Source organism: Gouania willdenowi, chromosome 13 (assembly GCF_900634775.1).
Source record: "Gouania willdenowi chromosome 13, fGouWil2.1, whole genome shotgun sequence".
Taxonomy (NCBI): Eukaryota; Metazoa; Chordata; class Actinopteri; order Blenniiformes; family Gobiesocidae; genus Gouania; species Gouania willdenowi.
In genome coordinates, this window is record NC_041056.1 from 27,629,098 (window position 1) to 27,650,115 (window position 21,018).

General features: G+C 37.2%; 1 protein-coding gene across 1 annotated transcript in view; it reads left to right on the forward strand.

The window, feature by feature from the left end:
- The first annotated feature begins 822 nt into the window (after positions 1-822).
- ssh2a (slingshot protein phosphatase 2a) overlaps positions 823-21,018 on the forward strand; it is a 52,826-nt gene continuing 32,630 nt past the window's right edge. Inside the window, 2 exon segments of the mRNA XM_028463844.1 lie at positions 823-1,018; positions 6,565-6,608. Of these exon segments, the coding sequence (XP_028319645.1) occupies positions 956-1,018; positions 6,565-6,608 (107 nt within the window). The 5' untranslated portion in view covers positions 823-955.

Here is a 21,018-nt window from a genome sequence, read left to right on the forward strand (position 1 = left end):
CACACACACACACACACACACACACACACACACACACACACACACACACACACACACACACACACACACACACACATATTATTTCCAGTTTATTCAATCAATAGTGAGTGTGACCTCTGGGTGAATGTGGCTGCAATAACTGTCCATCAAACACCCACAAACCTGACAGTTGCTGTCTACTGCGCATGCGCCTCGAACCGGCGAGGCAACCTCACTTTTTGAAGCTAACCATAGGAAAGGAAGTAAGTAAACAACCCTCTGCCAAAATAAAAGCCAAATGTTTGCATCTAGGAAGATTGGAAGACCAAACCCTCATTTGTTTCTGATTAGAGTATGTGATAAAACAAACAGAGGCACGTATTTATTTATTGTAATTTATAACTGATCATCATGTACCTTTATCCTGTCTTGGTGCTGAAATTCAATCAATTATGAATAAATACTAAGATACAAAAATAAATAAATTATTTCATTCTTTTTTCTGTTCAACTTTAAAAATAAACGTTTTTATTTATTTTATTTTTTTTATTTAAAACAAAAATTAGACCCATAAAATTACATTTGTACACTTTTTTTCTTTGAAGTATTTGTTTATTTTTTTTTTTATTAAAAATGGTTGTGTGTGTTTTTTTTTTAAATTTATTTAAAAGCTGTTTTTTTTTATTATTGAAAAATAAAAACACAAATCTACCTCTACCTTCATTTAAGGTAGTAGTAAAAGTAAATATGGACAGTCTCCGTTTTTAACATTTTGATGGTAGCTTTTATTTTGACAATCACATAGCGGAAATGGTGATTATCTTTCTTCCTGCTTGATGTGGGTTTGGGGAAAACTAAGCAACCACCGGAGAATTGACCCGGAGCGCTCTTGTCTTCAGTCTTCCAGCAGAATAATGCCTGCTGTCCCGGTATTTGGCTCTTCCAGGTGACCGAGGTGTGAGCAGCAGCCGCCGGGATGGCGCTGGTCACCGTCCAACGGTCACCGACTCCAAGCACCTCCTCCAGCCCCTGCGTGTCTGTGAGTACCGGGGAACCGGCTTCACGTTAGGGCTCGGTTTCTGTCACAGCCTCGCGCATGAATCACCCACTTCCTTTATTCACGCGCACGTACGCACGCACATAGAGACAGAGAGGCTAACTGATGCTAGCAGCCCTAAGTTAGCCCTGGAGATGGAACACTTTACTTTGTAAAGACTGCTTTCTCTTTCTCTAATATACAGACAGTAAACACAGTTTATTTTTATTTTTTTATTTTTTTGGACAATATTAGCAACACCAACCTGAACATATTGGAACAGTCAAACCACAATAAATAAAAGTCAAAACTGCAACAAAGTGTGTAAACTTCATGATTCCATGATGTGTAACCTCACAGTGATCCTAATATAAAGTGATTAAACATAATACAGAGGCCTGCAACACACTATAGAACAGCGATTCACAACTGGTGAATAAATAAATACTTGTTTTTATTGTATTTTATTGCTTTATTTAACGTGGACAGTGTACATTAATATATATATCACAAACTTTCCTGCATTGTTCTGTGCAAATATGTTGCCAATGATTTCCTTTTACCAATAGGTGGCGCTATGACTATGGATGACAGTTGGGTTAAACCATAACTCATTTTTTGGCAAACTCTTAATAACTACCATAAGCTTTGTGCTCGCTTGCGCACCACTCATTCCCCCTATGCTGTGAAAAATTCCTGGTGAGAACCCTGTTGTGGTAGAAAGAAATAACAGTACTTACCCAGATCAGGGAAATCCTCAGTGTACTGAAGAACTATTACTTCAGTACATCACATTCTGACATCATCAGAATTCTACAGGTTAGAAGTTCCACAGTGATGATGTCATCCGTCCAAGTTGGGAGACAATACAATTTTCAAGGGGGCGCTATTGAGTCATTTTGACATTCACATATGCAATTCACCCAAAATACACCAGTACTAATATGCGTACAAATTTTCACAAGTTTTTGAATGTGTTCAAAAATGTGATCATTTCCTTCATAAGAAAAATAATAACAACAATGAGGTGCATTACAATAGGTCCTATGCACCGTTGTGCTCGGGCCTTAATAATGACAGTGGGTCCCAGGTAGGGCTGCACGATTATGGCCAAAATGATAATCAAGATTATTTTTTAGCAATATTGAAATCATGATTATAATTGCAATTATTATTTTGCACTACTTTTGAACAATATGTGTGCAGTTCACACAAACTTTGAAGGAGCATGGGGAAGGGTTTGAGAAAAAATAAACATTCTAAGTTTTTAAATGTGATTATGACACAAACACAGGCTAGAATGGGTGTGATTTGTAGTGGCTGGGTCTCTACTAGCACCCCCCGTCTTATCCTCTGACCACTGGAGGAGGAAGTGGGTCAGCGTATTAGTAGTAGACCCTGAGACAGTCCTGTGACCCTCTCTGACACTCACAGGCGTCCCATGCCTGCCTGACCCAAATGAAAGCATCCATATATATTCTAGGACTTCCCCCTCTGACGGATGATGGGCTTTACTAACCCATGTTAGCTGATGTTAGCTTACGCAGCGGGTGGTGGAGGAATGTTTCAAAATTAACAAAATCGGGTGCTGACCCCTGATCGACCCTACATGGTGTGAAGCAGGGACATGGGCTGAAATCCAGATCTAGCATATCGGGGGGTCCAATCCAGGCCTGATGTAAATACAACATAGAAGGACATGGATGTAGACTCCCATACACCAGAAATATCTCTCTACCACACAGTTAGCACAGAAAGTCTTCTCAGTAAAGAATATGGTGAGTTTAGAGAAAAGAAGTCATGCTCACATTTGTGCACAAAACCCGTTATATGAATGAGCTATAGATATACTGTCTATACTGTTTACTATGACATTGGTATATTTTTTTTCTATTAATAATTATTGCATCAGGGCTAATGTGTCTAATTAATGTTAAGTTGTACATTCACGAGACGAATCACCATACACTAGTTGTTGTAGTATGCACTTTAAAAAAAAAAAAAAAAAAAATCAGAAAAAACCACAAATGCAAATATTTCTAAAAACGATTTATTAAAATAGATATTTTTATTTATTTATTTCCCTGGAAGCTTTTATACAAGGTTAGGAGGACGACAATATATCCAAACTATTCATAAATACATTGTGTAACTATTATACATGACAAAGCAAGTTATTGGTAATTATGGAGGTAGATTTGTGTCTTTATTATTCAATAAAAAAAACCACTTTTGAGTAAAAAAATCACTTAAATCAAAAAACCTTTTCAAACAAAAAAAGTGTTCAAATCCACAAAAAAAATTGAGACTCAAATAACATTTATTTGATTGAAAATTGTTTTTTGATTGAAGTAAAAAAAAAAAAAATATTTAAAAGGTTTATTTTTATTGAATAAGAAAGACACAAATCCATAGGTAATATGGTAATTTACATTGTTAGCACAGAAAGTCTCCTGAGAGAGTTTTGAGAAAATAGAAAAGTACATCATGATGTGCCACCTAAAGATGCTTTGCTAGCAAAGCTAATATACTATATCATTTATAATAATAAGCTTTGGTGTGATTCTGTGAGGCTAGCAGCTGCTTGTCATGAGACTACTTTCAGATGGGAATCAAACATGTGACCACTTTCGTAACATGTCTGTGGGTGAAAGTGCAGACGGCACTGGATAAGAACTGGAATGGAGATAGTTTACCTGTTGTTAGTTCTTTCTTCCTCACAGTCCCGTATCAGTACGGCCCATAAAAAGGTGTTAAAGGTAGAGAAACGGGTCCAAATCATCCTGCGTCAGAGAGCAAACTAGCCCAGTTCATCATTTCCCAGTGTTAGAAATGTAGAAAAAAACAACAATATTTTAAAATTGTTTATTTATTTCAAGAATGGCTGTGATGTAAAGCTGCAACACTTTGATAAATCTGTATGCTTCATCATAGATCAATGAGTCAAACATCATTTACACCAAAAAGAAAGTAAAAAGGCCAAAATTGACGCTAGAAAGTTTGTTTTCATCTCCATCATAAACACTCCTTTTGTTGCCAATTTCATGCATTGCATTGTGGGATTTGGATTCGCCTAGACAGCGAAAATGTGTGCATAGAATTGTTTCTATGTCATTCCAATATCATGGTAAGAATGAAATAAAAACACTTCTACGCATTAGTTTATGGGACTCCACATCCCACAATGCAATGCACAAAAATGAGGCATACACTGTAATTGTATCTACTAAAAAAATGATCGGGGCATCAGCTTTAACTTTGATATAAATGCTTTTGTTGATTCTGTATTTCTGTTAATGATAGTTTAACACTTCAGTGTTAGAATGACTGTTTTTCATTTATTTTTCATCATTTAATTTTTACCCCCAAAAAACCTACTCAATTTGTAACGTCATAGAAAATGCACCTGTGGGCATTAAAGTGTAAGCACAGTACACCCCCTTCCACTTGGGGGCAATAAAAAAAAAATACTTTGAATGTGGGTGTTGCTCATAGAGTAGTTAACACCCACCTCCCATCTTTTATAGGTGGGGCGGAGCCAACAGTGCTGGTTAGTGACGTCACTGATTAAAAAAGACGTCACTGATCTAATCTCAGCCAATAGCAATATTAAATTGCAATAGATGGTGTTCACTCTGACATTTTACAACTAAAAACCCTAAATTTAAATACTTTGACTAAAATGTGAGGAGTGGGACTAGGATCAATAAACTACCAAATCATGTATTCATATTCAGCAGAAAAAAGTGGTTTTAGAGTGTACTTAAACTTGTTATTTACAGGGTTTAATGTAGACTTTACTGAACTAGATGTTTGATAATCATTTTGGCCACAAAGTAATGGCCTCCAATGTTTTATAATCTGTGTAAATTATTGTATATGCTGCCACTAAATATCAGCTGACAGAGTTAGTCCTCATTCCAGTGGTTTTAATGGTTTTAATGGCCCCTCTATGGTAGCAGAGTGTGACAGTCTGCCTAGCAGCAGATGGATTCCCCTCTTCCCATTGGCTGCACGGGCCACTCCCTGCACATCCATGCAGTAGCATGGTAACCAAGGCGATCAGCTGCACCCTGGCTGCCATGGCCTCTGTTTATTATGATCTGTTTCAGTGTGTGTGTGTGCATGCGTGCATGTACCTCTAGGGGTACACGAAGGCATTACAGGGGGTACTTGAGAGAGAGTGGAAAATTAGCAATTCATTATCAATCATTAAAAATGTGGGGTTTGATGATGTTTCTTTTTAGTTAAAAATGATAATAATAATAATAGATTAGATTAGAACATTAATAAAAATACAAGAGTTGGTCCCACATCAGGGGGAGGTGACTGGAAATGATACAAACTATAGAAATAAATCTATACTAAATACTGTTTCATTCCAATTATTTATACAATGAGATTCTTTAAAATGTGTGTTATCACTCATTCATTCCATCATTGTGCTATAGTTGTTTTTTCACAATATTCTGAGCAAAATGTTGTAGTCTGACAAAAGGGGGTACTTGCCTTCAGAAATGAGAGAAAGGGGGTAGTTTAACCAAAAAAAATTGAGAACTACTTGTCTTGATCACATGTCAAACTCTCGGCCCGGGGGCCAAATCCGGCCCTTTTGATCATCCAATTCGGCCCGCAGCAGAAAGTAAAAAATGACAGAGAAAACATGCATCATTGTGTGAATGAAACTCAACAATATTTGCAAGGGCTCACAGTTTTCCCAGTGCTCTTTTTTATTGGTAAAATGTTGAAAAAACTCAAAATAATTACAAAACCTTTTGATTTTCCTCAAATTATGAAATATTATTCTTTGAATTAATTAGACATCGGACACAAAATGTAGGAGATTTAAAGTGAAGATCCTGTTTGGACTGATATTGATCACTCTTTGCTGGGATATTGTCGGTTTCTGTCATATTTTTGTATTTTATGTAGACGTAGAAGTGCAAACTAGAGGCGACAATTATGTTGAAATTACTCATTTTGCGCATAAAATCGGTGACCCACTGGTCCGTGTTTGGCCCCTAAACTAGGACTAGCATGTTTATTATTGCTCATCATTGACAACACGACTTCCTGCTCTTTTATCCACGCAGAAGAAGAAGAAGTGAAGATAATAGATGGATGCCAAAGAGAAAGTTCCTTGAGTTGGGAAGGGATTACTAAAGCAGGATTAAAGCTGTGTGTGGCTGTGTTTGAGGGGAGGATGATTGCGTTTTGGGAGAAGAAGAGATAAAGGTTGGGGGGTTGTAATGAGGGGGGGGCGTGATGGTCCTCATCCTGATCCCTGGGTCCCGCTTTGAGCTGCTCTCTAAATCCCACGCTGGCCCTGTGACTGAGGCCAGTGATGGAAAGCTTTATGCAGATGTCTTTACTGCCAGCCTGTTTCGTTAAACATTGATTCATTTCATTTGGCTCAGCAGCAGAATGTGATTAAAACACCGTCTCAAGCCTCCAATGGTACATGTGATGCAATGTGTTGTTCATAAAAAAGATAAACATCTCTCAGCTTGCTCTGATGACTGTAATTGTGTTTTGTCATGTCTTTCCAGGAGTCTGGCAGTGGTGAGGATGACCGTCGCTCACAGCCAAGGAGGTCAGGACTTGTGTGCGTCTGTGTGTGTTTGTGTGTGTTTGTGTGTGTGTGTGTGTGTGTGTGTGTGTGTGTGTGTGTGTGTGTGTGGTTTCACAATCAACTGCCTTTATAATGCTGTGAAGAAGTGTACGTCCTAAGTAAGGCCGCTAGGGGGAGCCTCTGCATAGTGTCTTCTCACTGCATATCAAGAAGCAGAATCAGTTTTATTGCCAAGTAGAGTTTTTAGACCTGGGGTCACCAACATGGTGTCACCAGGTAGCCCGCATGGACCATAAGAGGTGCCCTCAGGCGTCTTCTAATAAGATCATTATTAACCAATGAGCTTTGTCTAAAATCTGAATTACTTTCCAGGCTAAAGATAAATACAGGTGACAAAGGTAGTCAGAGCTTTAATAGAGTAGATGCTGCACTTCATAAGTTTTTGTTTTAAATTAAAAAAATAATTAATTTAAATCTTTAAATGTTTATTTTCACTGAGACATTGATATAAATTTTTTTTAGTGTTGCAGATAGGATTTTGTGAAAGAAACTGCTGATTGTTTAAAAAAAAAAAAAAAATACAAAGTGGATTTTTCTAAAATATTCCAAAATTGTTAAATTGTATGAATTTTGCATGTTTTACGATTAGTTAAAAAGTTGTTATTTAGTGGCAAGTTAATAAGAACATAAAGATTTCCTATGAAATGTAATGAAAATGAAACAAAAAAGTGTTGCATGTTTAAACATTTCATAGCTTTTTAAGTTACTGCGAGTTTTCCTCATCATCTTACTCTTAAATTCAAGTGAAACTGTGAAAATTTGGTATTTAAGAAGTGTATATATTTTTTATTTTTTTATTATTAATTTATCATTATTTTTTTAAACTGTTTTATTTTAAATGGTATGTGTTTATTTGTGCTTAATTTTTATTATTATTTTTTATTAATTTTCAAAATGAGTTCAGATTGGCTGAATTAAACACACTTTGAATAATTCTGTAAATATCCACATTATTGGTGCTCATGAACACCACACACACGACTCTAAAGCCGTGGTTCTCAAACTTTTTTGGGGGTATTCCCCACTTTGAACTGTAAAGCCCTACCTGTGCCCATTGTCCCCCAAATAATCCTGACAAATTACACTTTATGAAATCTATTGAAGTAACGGTTAAAAGGTAAAAACTGAATTAATCTAATTACCTGCATAAAAAAAACAATTTGAAAGAAATTCAGTGCAAGAATGGAATGGACTAAAAGGGAACAAGTAACATCATGTTAAGCAAGTAACATTTCATAAATAAATCAAGAACTAAATTAAACTAATCGCCTGTATAAATAACAAATGTAAATGTATAGTCGTCAAAAATACAGGAAATAACGAAATGTTTATATTCTGTGCCAAAAAGGTTAAGAAAACAAAAAAGAAATCATTTTTGAAAGTGTATTTATTGTTCCACTAAATATGAAGTACATGCTGAAGTAAATCATTCTCTCGTCTCCTTTTTCGGCATATACAAAAAAAAATAAAAAATGAATGTAACCAAGTGACTGTAACCATGTCGGAAATAAACTGAATAAATAAAATAAAAATAAATTATTTACATTATAAATAATTATAAAAATAGATAACGTTTTTTTTATTATTTCAAGTCTATACACAGTATGGAAAAAAATACAACCTATTATAAAATTTAGAAGAATGCACTATAGTACAATATAACACCTACAGGTATAGTGCAAATGTCTCGAGGGAACAATAACAACAATGGTGCGAAATCCAAAAGCAATGCAGAACACTGCAATCAGAATAATAAAAGTTTCAGTACAAGGACATTTCTACTTTTCTGTTTGGTTTTACTCGTCAGTAACACAATTCTTAAAACCAAAGAACACAATGTACAAAACACAATAGAATAATATAGAACAAGAATTAAAATAAAATAAATCTAAATATGGGCAGAATATTAGCAGGTATAGTTACAGATTTTGAATATTAATATTCAATTAAGAGAAAACATGTGTAGTGATTGTAAAGGGTCTGTTTCACGTTTATTATACCTTTTAAATTATTATTTAAAAAATTGGGGGGTGCAATTTGGTTCCCCTCCAGCAGATGGCGCCCGAGGCGGCCTCCTGTGTTTTCTGTTGGGAAGGCCGGCCCTGAGGGGGTACTTGAGAGAGTTGAAAATGACCAAATAAAGGGTCAGTCTTGGTCCCACAACAGGCGTGAGATGACCGGAAATGATAAAAAACTATAGAAATGAATCTATTCAGGAGCAACTAAACTTTAAGGTCGCCTGGAGTTTAAATGGGGTCGCCTGAAATTTCTGAAAAATTCTAATAGATTTTTTAATTTTTTTTATTATTATTCCTTTTTGTTTAAATTAAAACAACACACAATCTTAATCAACTGTATTTCTATACTTCCACTTTGCGAATCAAGTTAAACTAAAATGCAGTAAAAAATGAATAAATATCTGAGCTCAAACATGATCAAAATCTAATTCTAGAAAAAAATGTCTTTGGGGTCACAAGAAATTATTGATTGCAAAATGTGGTCACAATCCAAAAAAGGTTGAGAAAAACTGCACTAAATAGTGTTTTTTTTTCCACTTCTTTACAAAATGAGATTTTTTAAAATGTGTTTTATCACTCGTTCATTCCATATTTTTTTATATAATTGTTTTTAAATAGTTTTCTAAGCAAAATGTTGTAGTTGGACAAAGGGAGTCCTTGGATTCAGAAAAAAGAGAAACCACTGGTTTAGTGTGAATTATGAAGGCATTGAAGAAGAGCATGACATTGAAAATGTCCTCCTGTTTGTCACGCCCCACACTTTGAGAAGCACTGATTTAAGGCCACAACAGCATTCCAACTCTGCTTCTCCTGCTCAAGTATTGGATTCAAATGCATTCAGATTGGTTACATTAAACACACAATAAATAATTCTATAAATATCCACATGAACACAACACACATGACTCTAAAGAGAACGTAAAGCTACAAGGATTCCCTTCAAATAAACTTGTAATGTAATCAACATTGATGACGAAGCATCACATCTACTCTGTAATGCCATCTCTTCTATTCATGTGAGGCTTTAGCAGATGTTCTTTTATACACAATTATTTACGCGCGTGAACTAAAAGGCCTATCAATTGATTTTTACCCACTTTCAAACATTTCAATAACCTTCATGAAAATATGAATAGATTTGGATGATAAAACACATCTAAATCAAGGGGTTCTATACTGTATATACATTTTTACAATTACAAACAAATAGATGTGTAATCTTATTCCCTGGGTCGATACTTCCTGATTACGGGCTCCACTTCTGTGGGATTGATAGAATTTGGGAGGTGGGAATTTAAAAAAGATATGCACACCCGCCAAACGCCCAATGAGAGCTGGAGATAGCCAAAGCATACCCCCGCAACCCTGAAAAAAAGGAACAAGCGCATCAGAAAATGGATGGATGAACACTAACATCTGCTTCTAGGCTTTCACAATAAAAGCCCTGCTCTTAACATTTATTTTTTAGATCCTTGGATATTTTCAGCTTCCATTTACCGTCATAGATTAGTTTAGAGTTCTTTTGGTTTTAAGAAGAAAAAGAAGCATGATCACTAGTTGGATTATTTTCTATGGTAACATAAGCTGTGCCCATAATCATATCTTGTTGGAATAAATTCATACACATGGAAAACAAACACGGCCTTGATGATCTATTCTAAGTTAATCATTGGCTTCTTTCTAAACAAGAATCAAAGACCTCTGCACTGTGATTGTTTTACTGTTTATATGATTCTGGTAGATCATTGTCTCACCCCTTCAATCATGTCTGTACTTCAAGTTAAAGAGAAAGCTCCAACATTAATGCATACACAGCATTTTTTAGACTTTGAAGGGCTTTATTTGAAGCTCATTTACAGCACCTGCTCTAACTAATCTGAACTGTTGGTTTCCATTTACCTCAATGATGTCATGCCTATTATAGCTTTTACTATGGCTTCAGTTTGATAAGGTGGGTGCTAGGACTATACTTGAGCTTTACAAAAAATGCAATGCAGATAGTGTCTTACCCACAGACACAATGCAAATAAATATATAATATGTAATAATAATTCATTTGGCAAAACTATTTTTTATGATCAACCTGATTTAACTCATCACTTATGTGACTGTGAGGTGTTTAAGTCACTTTTTTCAGCCTAAAACAAAATTATTCTACTGTGTCATTTTCTTTTTATTTATCTTTGGACTCTGAGTTTGGCTTTGTTTCACAATCTCACTCATATTTTTTTGATTGCAGCCAATCAAACCTGAAATAAAGCAGCTCAAGCTTCCACATGGATGGGTGTTCCTCCTCCCAGCTGTAGAAAGTTATTGGACTTCCTTCTTTTTTATTGACTTCTGAACGCCAAGCTATAATCCTATCTCAAAAAACATTTATGTCCAATAGTTCAAAGTATAGAAAGAAATTGTCTTTAGATGTTTGATATGATGGTGGTTAAGTAAAGATTATGCAAGTAATACTTTTTTAAACTTCTGAAATAAGTAACAATGCCATTTATTCCAAAAAACTAAAAAAACCTTTTTGGGCTGTGCCACTGAAACGTATTGTGTTTCAAATTGTCACCATTGTTCCTTCAGTGTGTGTGAATGGTTGAATTTGGCTGATAATGTAAATATAAGGGTTGGGTTGGCGTGTGGTGGAGGTAAGAGACTCAAAAGCACAGTATTGATAGAAGCACTAAGATTTAATTAATAATCCTGTGACAGGTACAAAAATAGTCAAACTCCAGTCAATAGTCAACATCGATCACAATTTTTGGCCTTTAACCCCAACTTAATTACTAGGTTTCAAGTGTCTGACACTCACATTATTGTAGAATATTGTAAAAAACAAAAAAAATATATGTTTTACTGTCGGAGTTAATAATAATAATAATAATAATGCATTGGCTTTTATATAGTGCTTTATCATAGACACTCAAAGCTGTATAGCTCTTTTCTAAAAAAAAATGCATTTGGAAACTGTAAATAGACAAAAAATCAGAGGGTGCCATAAAATTAATAAATTAAATACAAAGTAAGGTATTCTTCTCTCCCACCCATTTTTTTATGGGATGCATTTTGTTATTCATTCATTTCAGTCAAATAATTTTATTCTGCACTATATTGTAATGTAAGAGAAAAAAAAAAGTCTTGCAGACAAAAACTATTACTTGAGATATTGGTCGATTATTAACCCTATTGGAGATCACGGTTATTAACCAGTTGCTATATTACATAATACTACTACAATACAAATATATATACAGTAAACACATAGACTGCTGTAACCAGGGATTGTGGTGTTGGTAAATGTGGCCCAGTGTTTTTCAAATGGGTGTACGTGTACCTCTAGGGGTTTGCGATGGCACTACAGGGGGTACTTGAGAGGGTGGAGAGTGGAAAAAATAAAGTGTCAGTGTTGATCCCACCCCAGGTGTGAGATGACCGGAAATGATGAACATAACGTGTCCGCACTTGAAAACCCTCAGCCTGACATTTGAAAAATCCTCAAAATATTAACTGTCATGAAAAATAATTTACATTGATTTATTGTGACCAAGCTAAACACTTCAGTGAATTTATAGTTGGAAATGGTTCATCTATTATATTTACAATACTGGTAGAGGAATAAAACCTTATTCAATTTAATTACTCACCTTTTTATGCATAGAATTTTATTACGTAGTAGTTTCTGTGACAAATATAAAGATAAAAAATGTTGTCACTAATCAATTGCCCTGAGTGTATGTCACCTTACAGCAAGGTATCAATGGTCCTCCACCTTTCTTTTTTTAAAATCAGTCCATAGCGTTTTTTTTTTTTCAAAATCCTCAAAAATGCTGTTTTTTCACCAAAAATTGTCCGAATGGAAAATGTTCATTACCCAGAATCCCCATATTAGTATCAATGTTTTAATGCCTGAATTGTTGCTGGGTTATGAATTCAGATTTACATAAAATATCAGTCCAAAAATAGATTTTTTTTTAAAAAACGCCATTTTTTCGCCAAAAATTATCAGATCGGAAATTTTTAGCACTAATCTAAAGCCCTGAGTGTATGTCACCTTTCAGCAAGGTATCAATGGTTCACCTCCTTTCCTTCGTTACAATCAGTTACAATCAAATTTAAAAAAATGTTTAATTATTATTCTTTTAAAAAAAAAAATGTAAACACAATTTTAAACAATTGTAATTTTATACTTTTACTTTGGAAAATAAAAGCTTATTCAACTAAAATACAGTCAAAAATAATCTCTAAGCTCATACATGACCAAAAACTAATTCTAGTAAAAAAATGTTTGCCTGAAATTCTTGATATCAAAATGGGGTCACGATCCAAAGAAGGTTGGGAACCACTGCTCTAAATACTGTTTCTTTCCACTTATTTACAAAATGAGATTCTTTAAAATGTGTGTTATCACTCATTCATTCTGTCATTATACTCTATAGTTGTTTTTAAATACATTTCTAAGCAAAATGTTGTTGGAGAAAAGGAGGTACTTGGAATCAGAAATAAGAGAAAAGGGGTACTTGAGCCAAGAAAGTTTGAGAAACACTGGCCTGGATGATACAAGTTTGTATCACAAGTACTGCTTTGTGTGGACTGGACTTTTTCTCAATGTGGAATACGTTTGAAAAGATTTCAGGCTATGTGGTAGCTGCAAGAAAATTGAGACCCAGTGACATCACTCATGCCTGTAACACATCCCAATAGTGCTAAGCGGGACATGTGCTCCCAATTATCCATTGTGTAATATCTTATTGCAGCGGGGACTGGTGAAGTCATGCCCACAGATGTACGTGCACTCACACACAGCATAGCTATTCTTTTGCACATCCAACACTGTTTTGTTTTACCATTTGGTTCGGTTGCCAAGTTGGCTTTTTCAGACATACAATGAGCAGCCAAGTGCTTTGCTGTGTGACCCCTGACGCAGATTACATAACAGCACGGGGCCAATTTACTGTGATCCCCACCCTACACATGGATCCAAGTAACACAGTGGTAACCAATTGATGTTTGAAGCAAATCGAGCCTGGGACGAGCAGAATACTGCATCCTGATTTACTCAATTCCCACTCTTTAATGTTTTCATTCTATTATAACATTCCTCTTCCCTTTGTGCATTGTGTCGACTTCTCTTTCATTCAGACGCACACCAACAGCTGCACCACAACAATGGAAGTACAGCCTTGCAGCACTACAACACTGAATCTCTGCTCTGCCACATTGTGCTGACTCGGGACTGGCTTTGACCCTCAAGAACATAAGAGTTTTTTTTTATTGTTTTTGTTTTTATTTTAATGATGAGAAACTACAAAACTAGCAATTAGACCTTTTCTCTAAACTTGAGTAATTGTATAAATATTACGAATAAATAGGCCTAGTGCCTCAATCTGCTGCTATGTGAGGAAGTTCACAAGATTACAATGTTAGGAAACATAATGTAAGTGATTTAACCTTCACAATCCTGTAAATATGTATAATTTAAGTTAGATTTAAAAAAAAAAAAAAAAATCTGAGTGTTGACCTTGTGTGAAACAAGAGATCTAAAAACTACAAGCTCTATTTAACTAAACAGCTAGTTTTTAACTGATTTACCCTCCTATTATTCTTGGGGTAAAATTTACCCCATTTATTGTTTAGTGTTCAAAAATTTTGCTTCATATTTCATGACTTCTCATAATTTGATGGGTACAATTGATTAAGCATACAATTATCATGATGATATATTTTCAACTGCTGAACACAAATCAACCAAAGTAGAACTGAAAACTAAGGGAGGAGCAAACGTTTAAAAGCTTGCATGGCAGTCCTAAATAATTCCTGATTGTGCTCTGTGTTTATTACAATCTGCACGCTCTCACTCTTTCTCATTTTCTCTTGAAAATGTCCTCACGGAAAAAGGTTCACAATCAATGAGGTTTTGGAACAGCTCTTTCACAGTGAAATTGACATAGAGGAGAATGTGTCCGAAACTTTAGTGACTAACCCCAAATATCTTACAAAAGGAGATAAAAAAAAAGTAAATAAATATGTTTATGAGAGGTTATGGTTTATTTTGTGAAAGTCATGAATGTGCCCCCAAATTAAAAAAAGATTTAGATGAAAGATTTTCAACATACACTGACTCTAAAACTGAAAGTTTGACCTGATGGTGGCGCTACAGGAAAAGTCATATCATCGCCACAACCAATAGGGTTCATACTATTGTGGTCATTAATGTTGCCAGTAAATTTGATTTGGATGAAAACTATTGAATATAAATTCATTCTAATTTAAAAGTTTGGCCGGATGGTAGCGCTAGAGAACAGGTCAAGGTTTCATTATTAAGGGGTTTGTTTATGTATTCAACAAATAAACAAAGTACCTGATACAAAAATTTGGTCAACAATTTTCTGAAAATCATTTTCTGGGGTCAGATCGACCCATAATAATAGGAGGGTTAATTATGTTTCATATTTTTACATAATCAAAAATAATCCTATGAGATGCATTTACACCGGCTTAGGGTGTTTTCACACATATTGTCAAGTGGACTTGGTGCGGTTCAGGTGGTGAATCTGCATTTTTGCATTTTAATGTGACCCGGTCAGCTTTCACACATTCTATTTGCCAAGCGCACTAAACTTTTTGAACTACGTCACGCAGGCAAAACGGTCAGTCGCCAATCGGACAGAATAAAATTAAATAAATTAATAAAAGAATACTTCAACTTCCAATGCTGTGACGATGTGCTGCTGCCTTGTCGCTACTGACAGTCGTGCCGTCACGTCCTTGGTCTCTCTTCCTATGTTTACCAATGGAAATTCTAAAACAAACCCGCAGAAAAGTCATTTATGATAGTTCAAAATAACCCATAATCACACAATGCCACAACCTGCGCTAATGCTCTACATAAACACAGAGATGACTCTGCTCCGTCTCCATCGCTCCAGCGCACAGCGCCGTCATAACACCGGTAACTTACCGGTAAGGATGTGTAATATGTGAAGATATGAGAATATATTCGCAAATAAAACAGAGCAGTCAATTTTGCAGCCATCGCTGATTATGTGAACAGTCTGTTACCGTAATGGGAGGCACGCACCAGCAGCACAGCTGCGGTCAGTGATGGAGTTGCTCTGTTACAATTGCGCTTCAAATTCAAGGTGTTTATTGTCATATGTGCAGTTAGAAACACGTTTCCCTGTACAATGAAATTCTTGCTTTGCCGACCGCCAGTGAATGCCTACGTAATAAAAGAATAAAATCAAGAGGTATAAGAACTATAATAACTAACAGTGACATGCAACACTGTTACTCAACAAAACCTGTACATTAAATACAATACACCTGTACAATTAATGTGCAAAAAACAAATATTTTAACTATACAGAAAGTTGAGGTGATATATACAATGGTATGTGCAAAAAGCTGTTTCCTGTTAGAAAGACATGGTGTTAGCTGTGCATGGGCGCATCTAAAGTGCAAATGCAGGTGGTGTGCAAGTTCAGTGGGGGGGGGGGGGGGGGGGGGGGGGTGTAGAGTCCTATGTTTGCTCCTTGTGGCTTTCTCTCATGTTAAAGACTTCACCATGCTTCGCTTGAGCCGAACCGAGACCTACATTTTTCAGAGAACCAGAGTTTGCTTGTTTGCTCCACACCAGAGTTTCAGTGACCTTTCACATATCGCAAAAAGACCGGAGTATCTGAGGAAGAGAAGCATGGTGCAGAGCAAAGAGGCATGAGTGAAAGCGCCCTTATATTAATGGAGTAACAGATCTCCAGTAAAAGATCTCCTTACTCTTCAAATGAAAGGATATTTCAGCTTCTTTCGTCCTGTGCATTAAAACACCTTTAAGCTTGTTGTGCTCAGCTTGAGGACCTTTGTATTACTACTAACGTGGAAATCTGCATGTTTTCTTCTCATTTATTATACTCTTAAATGGCTTATCTAGTTTACTTGTTTCTTGGCTACTTAATCTTCTACCTGTCTCCTGAAGAATTCAGGGTTGGAGGGTAAAGTCACATTATTGAACAACTGTAGCAGCAGTAAATCACACTAATACTGTCAAAATCTGCAAGCTACAGTCTTTGGCCTCCTTACTTCTGTTGTTTGGTTTGCAGTATGCATAGTGTCCCATATTGCCACACTAAGGCTTTTAGAGTTCTTTAAGTGTTACTGAAGGAAGTTGGATGTAGATGAGGAGAGTTTCACCTAGTTTTGTCATCGTATAGCAGATTTAGTGTGCTCAATACTTAACATTGTAACTACATATTGTTTGTCTAGTACTTAAGGTCTTCTTCTGTGTAGTTTTAAGGCAGTTGGCAACCAAGGCAAGGAGCATTAGAACTTAAGGTTTCTCTGATATTATTGCTCATTTTAATTTCTGTCATTAAATTGATTAAGAGTGCAGATACAGTACAACTGTCAAAATAAGCTTAAAGTCTTGTTGTACCTTCTATTAATTCAGTAATATTCTTTACCCTTATCCCAGAGACTAGACTAAAGAGCTAAAAGCCAAAGAGTCGGCTTTTCTATCTAATTATTCAATATACAATAACAAACACCAGACCACTGTCAACATCCTAGACACTGGCTGATGTGAAGGCATTCATTTGCAAAAAACTCCTGAAGTCTTACCAGATTTTAAGCTTCAGATTAGAAATAGTGTCTGCCTGTTAGTGGCAACTTGAACAGACATCACTGGAGTGTGACAGTATTAGAGCACTATCTGTTTGTACTATGATGAAACAACGGTCGACTTTAAATACAAGAAACAAAAGGAACCAATAAACAAATATCTAAGTAAACTAGTGGCCGCATGGGAATAGTCATCCTGTTGTTGAGTAGATCCCACTTTTGCATATGGACATCACAAGACACACAAACCCTGAGAATAGAAGTCCTTTCGGGTGGGAATCAGTTCTTGATTACTCGTTTACCTTCAACATCAGAACATCAGCCGCGCACTGTTTCAGGGGAAGTTAAGGTCCCCTCGGAGAGCTCTTCTTCTCTGCTTCATTGTCTACTACAATGACTTTACGTGACTGCAGAGTTGGAACTGTCATCACCTTTGGTCACATGTTTTTTGGGGGTCACAACTGTTTTTAGTATATTTCGGTAAACAAAAGGGTTACATCGACATCTTTACCTTTTCCTGATTATTTAGAGCAACCAAAAGCAGCACAAATTGGCATTTTGACCAAAAAAGCTGCTAAATGATTTAAAAAGCAGGCTGAATGCTTCACTCCAATAGGGAACAATGGGATGTTTACAGCCAAATGGGGCTGTGTGACATCTTCATGTGATTTCAAGATGGCAGAACACAGGCTCTAAAACGATAAAGTTGTCTCATTTTTAAATGTAACGAATATGGTGCAAAATAAAGATTAAGATTAAAGATTAAATCGGGGCTTTCGCCTTTCTTGGTCATATGTTATTACTGTATTAATGTTTATAACATACATGATGTTAATCATGTATGTTATCTTGAACCTCGGATACAGGAGGAGCAATGTGGTTTTCGTCCTGGCCGTGGAACTGTGGACCAGCTCTACACCCTCAGCAGGGTCCTTGAGGGGTCATGGGAATTTGCCCAACCAGTCCACATGTGTTTTGTGGACTTGGAAAAGGCATTTGACCGTGTCCCTCGGGGATTCCTGTGGGGGGTCCTCCGGGAGTATGGGGTATCGGACCTCCTGATAGGAGCTGTTCGTTCCCTGTATGACCGGAGTCAGAGTCTGGTCCGCATTGCCGGCAGTAAGTCGAAATCGTTTCCGGTGAGGGTTGGACTCCGTCAGGGCTGCCCTTTGTCACCGATTCTGTTCATAACTTTTATGGACAGAATTTCTAGGCGCAGTCAGGGCGTTGAGGGGGTCCGGTACGGGGGCCTCAGTATTGCATCACTGCTTTTCGCAGATGATGTGGTCCTGTTGGCTCCAACATACCGTGACCTTCAACTCTCACTGGATCGGTTCGCAGCCGAGTGTGAAGCGGCCGGAATGAGAATCAGCACCTCCAAATCCGAGTCCATGGTTCTCGACCGGAAAAAGGTGGAGTGCCTTCTCCGGGTTGGAGATGAGGTTCTGCCCCAGGTGGAGGAGTTCAAGTACCTCGGGGTCTTGTTCACGAGTGAGGGAAGGATGGAGCGAGAGATCGACAGGCGGATTGGTGCGGCGTCTGCAGTGATGCAGAGTCTGCACCAGTCCGTCATTGTGAAAAGGGAGCTGAGCCGAAAAGCAAAGCTCTCGATTTACAGGTCGGTCTACGTTCCAACCCTCACCTATGGTCATGAACTTTGGGTCATGACCGAAAGAACAAGATCACGGGTACAAGCGGCCGAAATGAGTTTCCTCCGTAGGGTGGCTGGGCTCTCCCTTAGAGATAGGGTGAGAAGCTCAGTCATTCGGGAGGGGCTCAAAGTAGAGTCGCTGCTCCTCCGCATCGAGAAGAGCCAGATGAGGTGGCTCGGGCACCTAATTAGGATGCCCCCTGAACGCCTCCCTAGTGCGGCGTTCAGGGCACGTCCCTCCGGAAGGAGGCCCCGGGGAAGACCCAGGACACGCTGGAGAGACTATGTCTCTCGGCTGGCCTGGGAACGTCTCGGGGTCCCCCCGGACGAGCTGGAGGAAGTGGCCGGGGAGAGGGAAGTCTGGGCCTCCCTACTGAGGATGCTGCCCCCGCGACCCGGAAACGGCTAAGCGGGAGAAGATGGATGGATGGATGATGTTAATCATGTATATTATGTAACAATATATGAAATTTGTCCTCTGCATTTAGCCCATCCCTGAGGATGTGGGCAGCCATATTGCGGCGCCTGGGGAGCAGTTAGGGGTTAAGGGACTTGCTCAACATCCCAATAATGCGTTTTGTTAGGCATAGACCTTCTAGTATGTACATTTCAAAGGTTTTAGGCCACATTTGTAAAAACAGTGGAGGATTCCTTGAAAACAAATCCCTCATAGAATATTTATCAATCTTCAGACCATTTGTTGGAGCACTTTAGGAGAGACCGGTCGGTCTGACAGCAGTTACTGTTGAATGCAACAAAGCAAGATACAAAAAAAAGTGTAACACTTCATCAATGTGAGATGCATCTTACCTACTGGATCAGTAAAATGTTTGCAGTGGTTATAATGTCATGGCAGATAGCTGTGCATACAGAGAGAACACAAATGTATAATATTAAAATCGAGGTTGTGAGCTGTGGTTTAAGGTTTGCTTTCTGTACAACCTTTGAGCAAACAACTCTGTCTTTGTCTCCCTTATCTGGCAGTTAAAAAGGGATCCCTGTTCCTCCAAGGTTAAGTGCACCTTTCCCAACCGAGTCAGCTGAGTAGTCAGCAAACATTTGTACATTAGCTGCTGTAATTCAAGCTATGCTAGTAAAATGTTGCTTTGTTTTTTGTAATGAAAAGATTCCCTCCTAAAACTCATACACAAATCACTACTTTTATACATTGTGACATTTAAAGCTGCTTAAGTGAATAAATAACATACTTGAAACAGTAGCTGTAATATGAATAGTTTTTAAATTTTAAATTTTTAAAGTTTGACTAAATGTAATTGCGCTTAGAATGTGCTCATTGAAGGTGGTTTTGGGCAGGAGCCTCTTAACTTCCGTGAAATTTCATCAAACATGCTCAAACACTTCTTATAACACTTTGTATTCCTTTGTCGTTTGCTGTCCACTGTGGCAGTAATTCTTTTATAGTATAATACTGAGAAATGTTTCAGTCTCCTCTTCTGGCTACTCATGACGTGCCATGTTTTCTCAGAAAGTGGTCATGTGACCAGGTATGTCACTTTCTGTGACGTGTAATTGCAGAAAACGGGTTCCCATTGCACTTTTGCGATACATTTCGATGTCGAAACGTCTGAAAACCTCTACATGAAAGCATAAAAACTTTTTAGCGATATTTGAGTATTCAGGTGTTTCCATTACCAGTTTGTATTGTGCCATTTAGATTTTGCGCATTTCCAAGGGTAATGGAAACACAGCTAATGTCTTTTCTGATGAAGAAACAAACAAACAAACAAAAACATTTTAAGAAATAAGTAATAAACACTTCCTAAAGAAACATGTCCGTTTCTGCATTGTCTTTATCTTGTTCTACAGAATTCCAAATCCCGCAATGCAATGCGGGAAAGTTTTCCAAGGTTCACAAACCCATTGTTTATGATTGAGTCAAAAGCGAACATTTTAACCTTCAACATTTGTGAGTAAATCACTAACTAGGATTTATGAGAACAGGTACGGTTTGAAAAATGTTAGTTATTGGGTTAAGCAGCTTTAGAGTTGGGAGTAATTCTCTCACCATAACAGAAGAATGGATCTTATCTTTCTGGATTGGACCATAATGTTCAGAGGAGGCCATGTCTGG